The sequence below is a fragment of the Branchiostoma belcheri genome, unplaced genomic scaffold (genome assembly GCF_001625305.1).
Source record: "Branchiostoma belcheri isolate BF01 breed outbred unplaced genomic scaffold, Haploidv18h27 scaffold43, whole genome shotgun sequence".
In the NCBI taxonomy this organism is placed as follows: domain Eukaryota; kingdom Metazoa; phylum Chordata; class Leptocardii; order Amphioxiformes; family Branchiostomatidae; genus Branchiostoma; species Branchiostoma belcheri.
Window position 1 is genome coordinate 2,146,713 of NW_017804054.1, and position 11,978 is coordinate 2,158,690.

The window sequence follows — 11,978 nt, forward strand, 5'->3', positions numbered from 1 at the left end:
ATGTTGAGCTTCCAACGGCCTTTCCGTTTTGGGAGGGCCAGCGCTACTACTCGCGGGTAGTCAGTACCATTTATCTAGTCTTAGTCTACAAGAACCATTTTTGACAACAATGATATCCTGTTGAAAGATGTTGTCTACTTAGCCACTGGTTTGGCTACTTTAGAAAATGGTTAGAAGTATATGTTGGTAATATTCTGCAGCAGGATTTGACCGTAATCTCTGATATGAAGACGGAAGACTATGGAAAGACAATGCATATAGATCTTCCTTTGATGCCTACAGAATTCTGTACGGTCTATACACACAGCGGTTCTAGCTGCAGAGCTTCGCTATGATGTCTGTGTCAAAGATAAACGAGACAAAAAGAATAAAAAGAAACAGGAAAGTGAAAAACTGTTAAATGTTTATAAACATCTTGTATTTTGAAACATAAGCTCGTAAATAAATTGTCATTGACATATCCTAAATGGGTATTGTTTCATCTGGTAAAAATGATGGTAACGTAGTGCTTCCAGTTCCTATTATCTTGTATTCTGCTATATCTCGTCGGTTATACCAATCTATGACGGGATTTCTAACAGAATTTCACTGCCGAATGATAATCTGTGCCCCAGCACCTTCATCTAGCTCCTGAAATGGACAAAGGAAAAAACAAACAATATACGAATTCAGTCTGAAATCTTTAGCACATCAAATTAAATTCAATCGCGTGTCTTCGTTCAATCATTTAACTTCTATATTTAAATATACAGCCAAACAAAAAATAGCCCAGCTCTATAAAAGACACAAACCAGGACAAAAGATACAAAAACGGAAGATCAACTGCCATACCAAGGTCAGTCACCAGGAGGCCCAAATTTACTTTAACCTTTGTCTTCCGAAGACCTATCCACTTCGCAATTCATAATTTCTTAAGTTATGCTGACCACAAGTATGCGGAAACACAGACCGACCGACCGACACACACACACGCACACACACACACACACACACACACACACACACACACACACACACACACACACACACACACACACACACACAGACCAAAAACAATACCTACATTTTTATGTAGGTAAAAAATCATATCTTACCTGTGCAGTCTGCACCATCACACAGAAGGGACAGAAGAAAGTCAGCAAACAGTCGTTCAGGAACGTCCCCTGAAATGGAGGAGTCAAAGGCAAAAATATAACGATCCTAATGTTCCTGCTGAATTGCTGATGATCACACAGGCACAACCTAACACTAGTAAACGCTAACACTAACACTAAAACTAACACTTATTAGTACATTTGCACTGCCACTATTACATATAAACACTAACACTAGCCTTAGCACGAAATACTTACTAATACTAACACCACACGTTACTAACCTCTATGGCGTGGATATGTCGAGTTTCCTCCCTTGTCCTGGATACTATGAAGACACCGGGGATCAGGAACAGGGACAGGAACCCGCACATACAGCAGCTGCCCAGACCCACCTAACCATGGAAGGTAAACATCAAACAAGGATGTTATATTGAGTAAAGAAGCATATTAAGGAGTTCCCTGTAACCACGTATGTGTAGATATGTAAATATTGTACGTTTGGGAATGCATCTATAGCAGCGACACCTGTGCTGCAATGCAATGTGAACCAGTCAGAATTGCCATGAGGAAGGTGACAGTGAAAAGTGCAAATTGAACTAGTAGAAAACACGCCGTGTGTGTAATACATTAACAATGGGTGCATATCGTTTCATTTACCTGGATATTAGAGCTCTTACCTTTTCAGCATTCTGTCCGACTAAGACACACGGAAGGAAATACCCGATGATACAGATGCCACAGTTGTCAAAACACCCCAAAAGGCCATGTCTAAAGTCCGCCATCTTGTTCCTCCTTGACTAATGTAAACATAAACGTAATTATGTAGTATAGCTAGGTATTTGCAGACTTCATGACTGTTTTGATGAACTTGAGGTATACTTAGGTTGACACAATTCTACTATTTTGGACTGTCCCTATCTTAATTTCACAAATATGCAAATATTTGACGAAAATCGTCAATATAGAGAATAAGTTCACATATTTTAAATTTCTTCGGAATTGTTTTAAAGAAATGATAAAAAGTCGATTATTCGTCGATCGATTCGGTAATGAAGATTAAGAGGCAAAGGATAGGCTCAAGCGGAAATCCACACACGTATATAAATCAGCTCTTTATGCTGTTGCGATGTTTAGAAGTTGATACTAAATGGATTACAGCCAATAAATTTTACATGTCCTTGATGATGTTTAGTGAAATTCTAACCACATTGAGAATAATAACAGCAAGTTGTGCCTTTTGCTTGGCTGTCGTACTAACCTTATGTATGTCAGTTTCTTCCGTTCACCAGAAGCAAGTCACATTCAAGAGTGAACTTTGGGGGCGTATGGAGGCCTTGTGACTTGAAGAGGTCAATGTACGGCCCATGTAAACAAAGGAGAGGCTAGAACAGCAGACGTGTTCAATATAAGGTTCAGTGTTACTTCTTCAAGCTTAACTTTCTACCAGACTGAGTCTAAATGTTATTTTCTATCAGTTTACATCTGCAACAGAGAAAGCCACGATACAGAAAAATCTGAAAGCGGTTGCAGAACACGAAACGGGAAGGAAGGAAATTGTTAGGAAAGAAGAAGTTCGTATTTTCGTAGCTGTGTGAACCCATCAGCACATGGCTGGTGACGTGGTTTATGGATTACTAGCGTCTGGTCAAAGGTAGCTGTGCAGGCGAACTATGTAAGGTCACATGGTTGAGAGGTATAAACTTTTAATGCTTATCAAAGAAAGACATATTGTTACCTCCGGGGAGGGATGTATCCCTCCGCGGCAGTCCCAAAACAGCAGAAGACGTGGCGTCTCGGATTAAATATTTACACCGGTTGCCATTTTGGATGCCGCGCGCCAACAGGCGGGGGGTTACGCACCCAGAAAAACAATCAATAAATTTAAAGAACAGCCCTAAAATTCACCCAAAAATCTGCAACATACATTACAATACCCGGAGGTACAAACTCTACGATTTTCCTTGTTTTTTTTTCTTCTTCTTCTTCTCCAAACCAATAAGGTCAATGACCTGAACCAGACGTCTGGCATCATGGTAACTAGAGTTGGGTTACCTGTTGATGTTTCTGCACGGATATTGTCAAGAAATGTATTTCCGAAGTACTGCTATGCGAGACTGTGCAGCGAATGTGGAATATACTATGTGACACGGTTTGATATCCTGTCGACTACGTGAGGTACTGCAGCACCGGGGCAAACTGGACATCCCTTGTAGTTGATATTGAAAAAATTGTGTCAATAATCTTGTACAAGGATGCTCTTCAGTTTTTGATAGTGCTTTGGTCCACATTTCGACTTTCTACAAAATATCTTTGTCAAAATAAATCCCATGTAGCATTAAGAACACTTTGCCACCAAGCCATGGTTTCTGGGAGTGTCATCTGTTGATGTTCCAGCGTTGAAGTTGAATCTTGAAAATAAGTGACAACAGGAGTTCGTATATAACCGTGGCAGACAAATACACACCTGCATCGCAGGCACAAACATCGGGCGCGGCGTCGCAGGTGTTCGCGCAGTACATGTCGGCCATGAGTTGGCCACGTAGGCGAGTACAGGTTGTACACATCTGTGGAACCATGTGACCGGTAGTTAGTATCGAACTATTTGCCATGTTTAAGGTAAGTACGTAGGAAGGGTTAGGTTCACACGCCCTTCCCTCCTACGCAAACCACCCCCGCAAGGATTAGGTAGACTGATAATGGCCTCCGTGTTCTGGGTACAAAATCTCACGGATAAATTCTCCGTTGCATCGGATATCATGACCCTGTACCGTTATGTCGTTGAACCACTTGAACATCTAAACATAGTGTATCCGGAGAAAATATCTAAGCCAATGTGGCATTGTTAGAGAGAATGCCTCATTCAGGATCATTGCATCATTTAGATGACTTACGTCAAAATCAATCAATGTACAGCCCGTTTTTTTTTAAATCTTTCTATAGTTGCATAATTTTTATATAGGTATGATATTGTACAGCATTTCATTAACATACAACATACGCCAAACACAGCTTCTTGTCATGTTGTTTATTCAGCATATCCTGGGTATCACAAATACAATCAGAAAACAGGACACAAAGGACCTTCAAAGGTTCTCTAAATGTTCTAATTATTAAAATAAGCATGGTCTTACTTCAGGCTACACCTTTTCAAGGAAGCGCTATAAAATCTCCTTGGTCTAGCAATCTTAAAAGACTGACATTCGGGACAGAAAGGAACCCAAAAGTCACCAAATGCCGTTGCCAAAATGTCGTCAGGTTTTAGTGAAAAAATTGTCGTGAACATTATGAAGCCAATTAACAAAACGCTTTAAATGTAAAGAGAGACGCTTAATGTCAATTTGGTATTACGCTAGCGCTGTTTGATGTATTGATTACTGGTAGAATTGAAAACGAAAGAAGTAAAAAAAAATCAAATCCTGGCATATTAAAAAAAACAGGATGCCATGTGCTTTTTTTAATACTAGCTGCACACATTCACTGCCACAAGCAAAGATGTAGTGAAGGTCAGATGCAGAGGTCACCATTGACTCTCTGTGTAACCCGGATGTGGTCGCTACTCTCTCGCAATGGATTGTGGGCTACCCTCTGTCAATTCCAGTTCCTGTATAAGAAATACACGATTTAAGACAAAAGAACTTCTATCTTTAACTTAAGTCTTAAGACTTCAGATATCTGTCTTTCCATCTTGACAGATGAATCTGAGATAAACAAGCAAACAAACAAACAACCAAACAAACCTGTGCCGTCTGGACGACCACACAGAAGGGGCAGATCAAGGTCATCAGTAGGTCACCGCAGAGAGAACCCTGGGAAGGTTGAGAAAGAGGTGAGATATACCAAGGAGGTTAGATACAATTTAACTGATTTTAACATTTTTGATTTTACCATGGATATACATACAGCAAAAAATGTCAAGACTATCAAATTACTGGCTGATTTCTAGCAAATTTTACTTAACAGCCCTAAAGAAGTAAATTTTCTTAAATGTAGGTGGGCGTTTCTCCTGCTGGTGAACTAATACCAAGTACTTAAAACTCCAAACAGTTCATACGGTGGCAAGTCAGTATATACTGGCCAGAGGAGTGTCTATACTAACACTAACATTAGCTGATCATTCATTAGCGTATGATCTGCTTGGAGATTGCTGATTGAGTCCTGGGTTGCGCGATAAGATTTGGAATATTTACGGTGTTACGGTTGGAGGCCCTAATACTAGTACCTCTTACCCCCCCCCCCCTCACCATCATAGACTGGTAATCCTTGCAAACTGTACAGTATAAATATCAATAATGTACATAATACATACATAATACAGAGTACAAATAAGAAACAAGTATGAATAATGTTTGGAAAATCAGACTTACGTCTATGCCCCTTAACCCACGTGTCTCCTCTCTAGTCTTCGCCACCACATACCAGCCGACACAGCCAAGCATGGACATGACTCCGCAGTACAGACAGGAGCCCATGCCGGCCTGAAATAAAGGGATAGCCGGTTAGGGTCTCTTTGCAATTGATACAGAATTTGTATGACTTTGATAATAGATTAAGTATGATATTGTATGACGTTTATAATGGATTTTTAATGATTTTGTATGACTTTTATGATGAATATGAATCAATAAGTTGAATATGACTCAAAAGACAACACACACACACAAACACACCACTTATTATATTTAAAATTTGTTGAAAGTAGTCTTTATTTGCTCAATGATGGAAATGGGGTATTTAAAAAATTGTATGGCCGTTTTAGGAAAAAAAAACATAAAAAAACAATCAAACACACACAGGTAAAAAACAAACTGAGAAACAAATAACTGCGTTGTGACATTCATATGTCGCTTCTTGTTAAACTATTCACTCAAAACCCATATATACAAACGTCATTAGAAGCGTCTATTTGCTGCAAACAAGCAATATATTTGCCTATTCCTCTAATTGTTACTTATTAATTTGGACAAATATGTGCTTTACCAACTCGACATATCAAGCCACACCTATCATACGTAATGGATTGGACAATTTTTCGCCATAATTTTTCATGCAACGAGAAACGTTAAGAAGAATTCGTATATCAATTACTGCTTCAATATGCCAAATTGTACAAAAACATTATAATAATGATAGTAAAAAACATAATTTACCGTTCAAAAAGTTTTAGGAACTCATATTTGCTTCAATTAATTTAACTTAGTAATAGCCAAACTTGGGTTTGCTGTTTACACGAATACATAAAGAGAAAAAAAATTCTTTTCTCTCGCTTCTGGCAGAAAAATTTCTGCACATTTTTGATTGATATTTTTGCATATATAACATAACGTATTTAAACCAAGAACATGGAGTAATAAATTCAAGAGAATTGCTCAAGGCATACGCCGTTATGGGAAGGGCAGGTTGTTCTAAATTTTAGCGTCGTCAAGCACATCGAAAAAAAAACCCTAACTTACCTTCTCTGCATTTCTCCCAGCTGTTACGCACGGCAGAAAGTACGAAATGATGCAGACTCCAAAGTTATTGAAGCAGCCACAAATTCCGTAGGTCCAGTCACCCATTTTGGCCTCGTAGTTTTTTTTTCCTTCCGTCTTCTCCAATTGAGGAACTTCCACGCAACTGACGCTTATTCGTTCGTATCAAGCAAAAGACTGTTGGTTGCTATTTAAACAGCCGAACATAAAACGATTTGTTGCTATTGACATGGTGAGTACGTGAAAGATAACACAGATTCCTCAATCTTTGTGCCAAGCAGTATAAGCAGATTGCGAGATTAAAGTTGAATAAGACAAAAGCCTCCGTGGGCGTATTAGTTAATAAGTGTTGGATAGGGAAGAGTAAGTGACAACAGTCCAGAGCAGGATATTGGGCGTGTCATATCAATAGATGAAAGACGGTAGATTAAATTTGCGACAAACACCAAGTCACGTAATTTTACGTAGCTTAGTACAACAGAAGTATTGTAGTTACACATTGACTCGGCATTTATTAGACACTCCCTTTGTGAGACATACTGGTACTTTTGTCGCCGACATACTAGTACTTAGCATTCAACCAATACAGCTTCCAGCCAATCAAGGAATCCCGAAATGTGGTCAAGTTTGGGAAACAAGGACCTCCGGCTTGTTTATTTATTCCCATATTTCTCCGGTAAATTCTGTCGAGATCGTCACTATTTTTAGGCCGAGCGGCCTGGACGTCATGACTTTGTCACTTGCCAGAGAACTTGCCAGAGTATTTATTCAAGATCGGAACGCCATCGTTGTTCCGAACGCCATCATGTAAATATGCAACCGTCGTCGCTATAATGGTGGTACACTTACTGAGCTTATTTCCGCTAATACTATATAGGTCGGGTCAATCTTAATTTAAAAAAAAACGTTAGTTGGGTCATCGGGTTCTATGACCGTTGGGGTCGTCAGATCGTGTGACCTCTGACCTTTTTTGACATGATGCGGCGGGAAACTCAAGTCTGCTTTTCCATTGCGGTAATATTTTATTTTCTACACAATTACAATCATATATATTACTAAATATTTTTGATGAGCGGTAGAAAGAAGTTTATGTAAACGAGTTGATCACAGCCATCAAGTCGTTTCAAACCATTACACGAGGCTTTCAACAGAAAAACTGGTTAGAGCTTGGGGGGAGGGGGGGCATCTCGAGGGAAAATTCTCTTTTCTGTTCTTCTTTCTGAGTTTAAAGTATAAGCATTAAAGTTTCACCATAAATACTGTTGTCTATATAACATGATGTTGTTCTTGTCAAACAATGTGACATATTGAGCCCCTCGGTAAGCTTGTTTGTACTGTTGTATGCAATGTATGCAATATGCAATTATACTGTCATATGCAATATGCAACGTATACAGCTGTACAATTATTTGGTATGAAGTTTTATTTAATGATACGTTTAACATGTACGTGCCATGCTATTTCCATGCTATGACTTTTGTGTGTAACTTTCAATGTCTTCAATGAATATAGATTGGATACCCCATGTGCAATACTAAAGCTCCACCTAGCGAGAATGTCGGGTAGTGTAAAAAAAGCAAGTCAGGACTAGGAAAGATGCAATACTACCAAATATCGACAGAGCTCATATTTTAAATTATTCAACTCATCTTTGCTATATTTATAGCTTCCAACTACCACAATTCTAATCGTAGTGTGGTTTATTGGCTTCTTTCTGTGTTTTATTCTTTGATTTCTATTTATGCCTCAATTGTGGTAAAAAAAACTGTTGTACGATTGTAAACTTGCGATGCACTGTGAAGACTGTATGGACCATTTTCGGGCGCGAATATAATTTGACGACTTTGACGCTGACCCTGTTTTCACCACGCTCTGACGCAGCTAGCCGCTCCTAATGGGCCAGTTGATGTATGCTCCACGCAGAGAGCCATTAAGCCGAGAAGCATTTAGTCTGTGTGATAAACCCTCATGTCAGGACACTAGAGAAAACGTATGCCTCTTCCCCTGCCTTCAAAAATGCGAGTTGAGATGAGACTTGATGCCTATCACACCGTTCTTGTCGAGACGTTCCTAGCGGTTTAGTAACATCACTTATCACAGACTTACCAGGAAAGTGCAGTGAATCACGAGTTGTGAATCACGGGCTTAGTTCAGTCTATCCCTGGGGAATGTGTGTTTTCCCCCCATGTAAAGGAATGGTCATATTTACAACGGTAAGATGTTGTATTGAGCAGGTTTCAAACCTGATTCAGGAATGCATTTGTCAATGTTAGCTCTTAAGATAGTAGGCCTAGGGTGTGTAAATGCTAGCCATTGATCAATGTCCATCTTTATAAAGAAAGGGGTGAAAGGACCACATATATGTGTGTTCAGTGGGAGAAATCTTTAATGATTGTTTTCCTTGTTTGAAATCCGCATGATGTGTCGCACACATACATACATGCGAAACAATGTGAATTTGTGCTGTGGGTAGGTAACTGTGTTAACGTCGACTCTCAAAGAAGAAAAACAGGCTTGCCCGTCTTAGATATATGCCCTCTTGTCTTAAACCTCGTAATCTTCACGAGGGTGTGCGCGGTGGGTCGTCTAGGGACAGACGTCGTTTGCATGACAAATATTGCTGCCTAGCCTCCACCAGGCCTTCCTACAGATGGTAAAATGAAAAGTGATAAAATGAAAAAAAAATTATTCCTCTTAGTTAATTCCCAATTTGTCTGTTTGCTGGTGTTTTTATGTTTACCGAAGGGAAACATATTATTTTTGCTACGTTTCTTTTTCTTCCTCAAACAATGATCTCAATAACCTGAACCAGACTGTCTGTTACCATGGTAACTAGTGTTGGGTTACATGATGTTGCAATTTTATAGCATGAGGGATTTAGACTCCTGTCACCATATATATGAATATGTGTTTGAGTAAGAATTAACAGAGCAGACCATATGCGAAGGTAAACATTATGCATTTGCTTTCTAAATTAATGATACCTTTCTAGCGTTTGAATTGAATTGATAACAATAGAATAGGATTGCGATATATTACGTGAGAAGTAAACACACTACTCCGACGAAGGATTTGGACGCATTTTACGTCCGGTAATCTGGTAATGTGTTCTGCTATCAACAGATCTACAGTGGGCTCATACTGTAGATCACGCATGCGCGTTCATGGCGTAGGTCGGCAAGGTCAAAGCACTAAATGGGATCACGTGACCTCTGTGATACACGAAGTAAACAGAACATTAGGCCATGTTGATTTCATTATATGGATGACATCCGCGCGCGCATAAACTTTCGTCCGTTTCCAAAAAAAAAAAAACGTTTTCAACCGTACTATAAATCGTACAAGCAGCTAAATGAGCTGACACACCCAGTTGAAAGTCTGTGCCATGGAAACATTTTTGTCATGCAAAACATTTTTTGGCATTTACAGCTAAATTTCATACATTGAATTTCAGACATGAAATGTTCTCGATATATACACTTGTCACAAAAGAAATGGAATTCAGGGACGGCAATTGATTTAAAAATGTCTATAACAGTGCACAAGTCGAGCTGTAGGCATCAACATAGACAAATGCTGATCATTTGAGTTTTACATTATGAGTCAAGGCCGTTCTTTACGGTGATATGATCTATTTTCCTAACTCATGCTCCCTAAGTATCGGTTCTAGAGCTAAGCTATCCAGGTTATTTGAGGTAAAAAGCTCCATGGATTTTTATACGCAGCATGGTACAGTCATGAGGTGGACGTAGTTATGTCGGCATTGATATATATATATTGATGCTGCGGCGACTCCACTGGAGGCTAAAAGCATGGAATGGTGAGTCACAGCTTTCCACTGCGGGTGGAAGTTAGGCCACAGCAAGTAATGTATATGGATGACATCAGCGCGTGCATTGATTTTCACCTGTTAAAAAAAACCCTCCGAGGAGGCTAATGCCTGGGTGCCATCTTCGGTAATCTACTGTGACTACCGACAATAGGGAGCCGGCGGTAACTACGGAGGACGGCACCCAGGCTATCGAGGCTCCACAGAACTCTAGAACACTGTACGGTGCACCGGTGCCGACTGATAAATGCTGATAAAGGCCAGCATGTACCTCTTTGTTGTAAACGTAGCAATGTACCATGTACAACCGCTAATTCACAATAACAGCTTTGTATTCCTGTGGTTTATCAGCATGTTTCTGGCTGGCTTTTTTTTTTATTCGCCGGCTCGCATTAGTTTTGGGGTGTACAGAAGATCATCCATAGGCATAAAATTAAGTCAGCGTGGCCTTATGATTCACACAGGCATAACATACAGTACATCGGCGAATGATGTAAAAAAAAGAGGTCAAAGAGTCGTGTTTTTCGACGCTGTGCCTGTCTTTCCCTGCATTGTTGTTGATATGTCTCTCAGCCTTATTCACGAACACTCATGTTTCACCCTTACTTACACTGCCCTCTATTACTATGTTACCCTAACACTAACATTTTAGTTCTATGTCTCTCTCACACAGTGTGTCTCTGATTCATTCTCATACAGTATCCTTACCTCTCCATCACACCATGTCTCTTTGTCTCATTGTCTCATACTCTTGCACTCTTTCCATATTCGTCTTATTCGCATCCCGTCTTTTCTTGAACATACTATAAAAATGCACACGACCACTCAAAACTTTACCTTCTTATACACTGATTTATGAAACAGTAACAGTGAAACTGATACAAACTGACCAGAGAACTAGTACGTATGAAAAGGGCCAGGCTTCAGCAAACTAGAATAACGCAATATATTATCTAGCACACACACACGTATGAAAGATGCTCTGTACAATGCGTATCTTTTCCTTTCTACCCTTTGAAGTACATTTTACATATATACACTCAGCCCCAGCAAAGGCATGAAGAGCTCTAGGTCAGAAATTACTTGGTAAGATAGATGTACGCCTTAGAAAGATCACACAGCTGTCCTTATCATTGTTACTTACATGGGTATGGCATGAACATATCCTGGGGTTGTTCTTATAGCTACCACTCCATCTTTGTCACAAGAAATAGAAGCTATACAGCAAAAACCGTCTCAACCTTCTCAATGGTGAGCATCTACATGTTATCTACTTTTCTTTTTACAATGCGCCAGCGCTACGAATGTGCTGTAGCAGCTAGAGAGGTGAAGCAACATACATACATACACTGCTTCTGGGCTACAATATCTAAATGTTTCCAGAAAAAAGAACGCTAGCTTGTCTTTCTGTCCATTTGACGCACTAGCATTGTAGACCTTGTCTGGCATCGATATTCCCATGGCCAGTAATTTAGAACTGGCGTGTCCAAAAACCTGTTTTCAATCGATCCAGATCCTCTTAATTATCTGTGCGTGAAACGCAAACAGGAAGATTTTCATATACAGCAGAGTTCTAGAGCCAGC

The 11,978-nt window shown here is 39.7% G+C and overlaps 2 protein-coding genes across 3 annotated transcripts; both read right to left on the minus strand.

Moving 5' to 3' along the window:
* Nucleotides 1-18: 18 nt before the first annotated feature.
* LOC109478359 (placenta-specific gene 8 protein-like) lies at nucleotides 19-2,697 on the minus strand. 2 transcript variants are annotated; one of them, XM_019779888.1, is made up of 5 exons: nucleotides 2,356-2,697; nucleotides 1,775-1,889; nucleotides 1,379-1,489; nucleotides 1,095-1,163; nucleotides 19-630 (listed from the first exon to the last, which is right to left on the minus strand). In XM_019779888.1, exons 2-5 carry the CDS (start codon nucleotides 1,877-1,879, stop codon nucleotides 586-588), a joined length of 330 nt encoding a protein of 109 aa, XP_019635447.1. In that variant the 5' UTR covers nucleotides 1,880-1,889; nucleotides 2,356-2,697; the 3' UTR covers nucleotides 19-585. The 2 variants fall into 2 exon arrangements, with proteins under 2 accessions (XP_019635447.1, XP_019635446.1); XM_019779887.1 differs by having other exon boundaries at nucleotides 21-630; nucleotides 1,775-1,894; nucleotides 2,356-2,694.
* A 1,856-nt stretch (nucleotides 2,698-4,553) lies between these two features.
* LOC109478358 (cell number regulator 11-like) lies at nucleotides 4,554-6,761 on the minus strand. Its single transcript, XM_019779886.1, has 4 exons — nucleotides 6,548-6,761; nucleotides 5,462-5,572; nucleotides 4,835-4,903; nucleotides 4,554-4,698 (listed from the first exon to the last, which is right to left on the minus strand). The coding sequence occupies exons 1-4, from the start codon at nucleotides 6,650-6,652 to the stop codon at nucleotides 4,651-4,653; spliced, it is 333 nt and encodes a 110-aa protein (XP_019635445.1). The 5' UTR covers nucleotides 6,653-6,761; the 3' UTR covers nucleotides 4,554-4,650.
* Nucleotides 6,762-11,978: the final 5,217 nt, after the last annotated feature.

What these genes read in the sequence shown, in the direction of transcription:
- LOC109478359 (XM_019779888.1), bottom strand. Translation starts at nt 1,879, where the DNA reads ATGGCGGACTTTAGACATGGCCTTTTGGGGTGTTTTGACAACTGTGGC. An exon ending in TCGGACAGAATGCTGAAAAG is followed by an intron (nt 1,490 to 1,774) that starts GTAAGAGCTCTA and finishes TTCCATGGTTAG; the next exon opens with GTGGGTCTGGGCAGCTGCTG. An exon ending in GACATATCCACGCCATAGAG is followed by an intron (nt 1,164 to 1,378) that starts GTTAGTAACGTG and finishes CCTCCATTTCAG; the next exon opens with GGGACGTTCCTGAACGACTG.
- LOC109478358 (XM_019779886.1), bottom strand. Translation starts at nt 6,652, where the DNA reads ATGGGTGACTGGACCTACGGAATTTGTGGCTGCTTCAATAACTTTGGA. An exon ending in GTGGGTTAAGGGGCATAGAC is followed by an intron (nt 4,904 to 5,461) that starts GTAAGTCTGATT and finishes CAACCTTCCCAG; the next exon opens with GGTTCTCTCTGCGGTGACCT. An exon ending in TGGTCGTCCAGACGGCACAG is followed by an intron (nt 4,699 to 4,834) that starts GTTTGTTTGGTT and finishes TTTCTTATACAG; the next exon opens with GAACTGGAATTGACAGAGGG.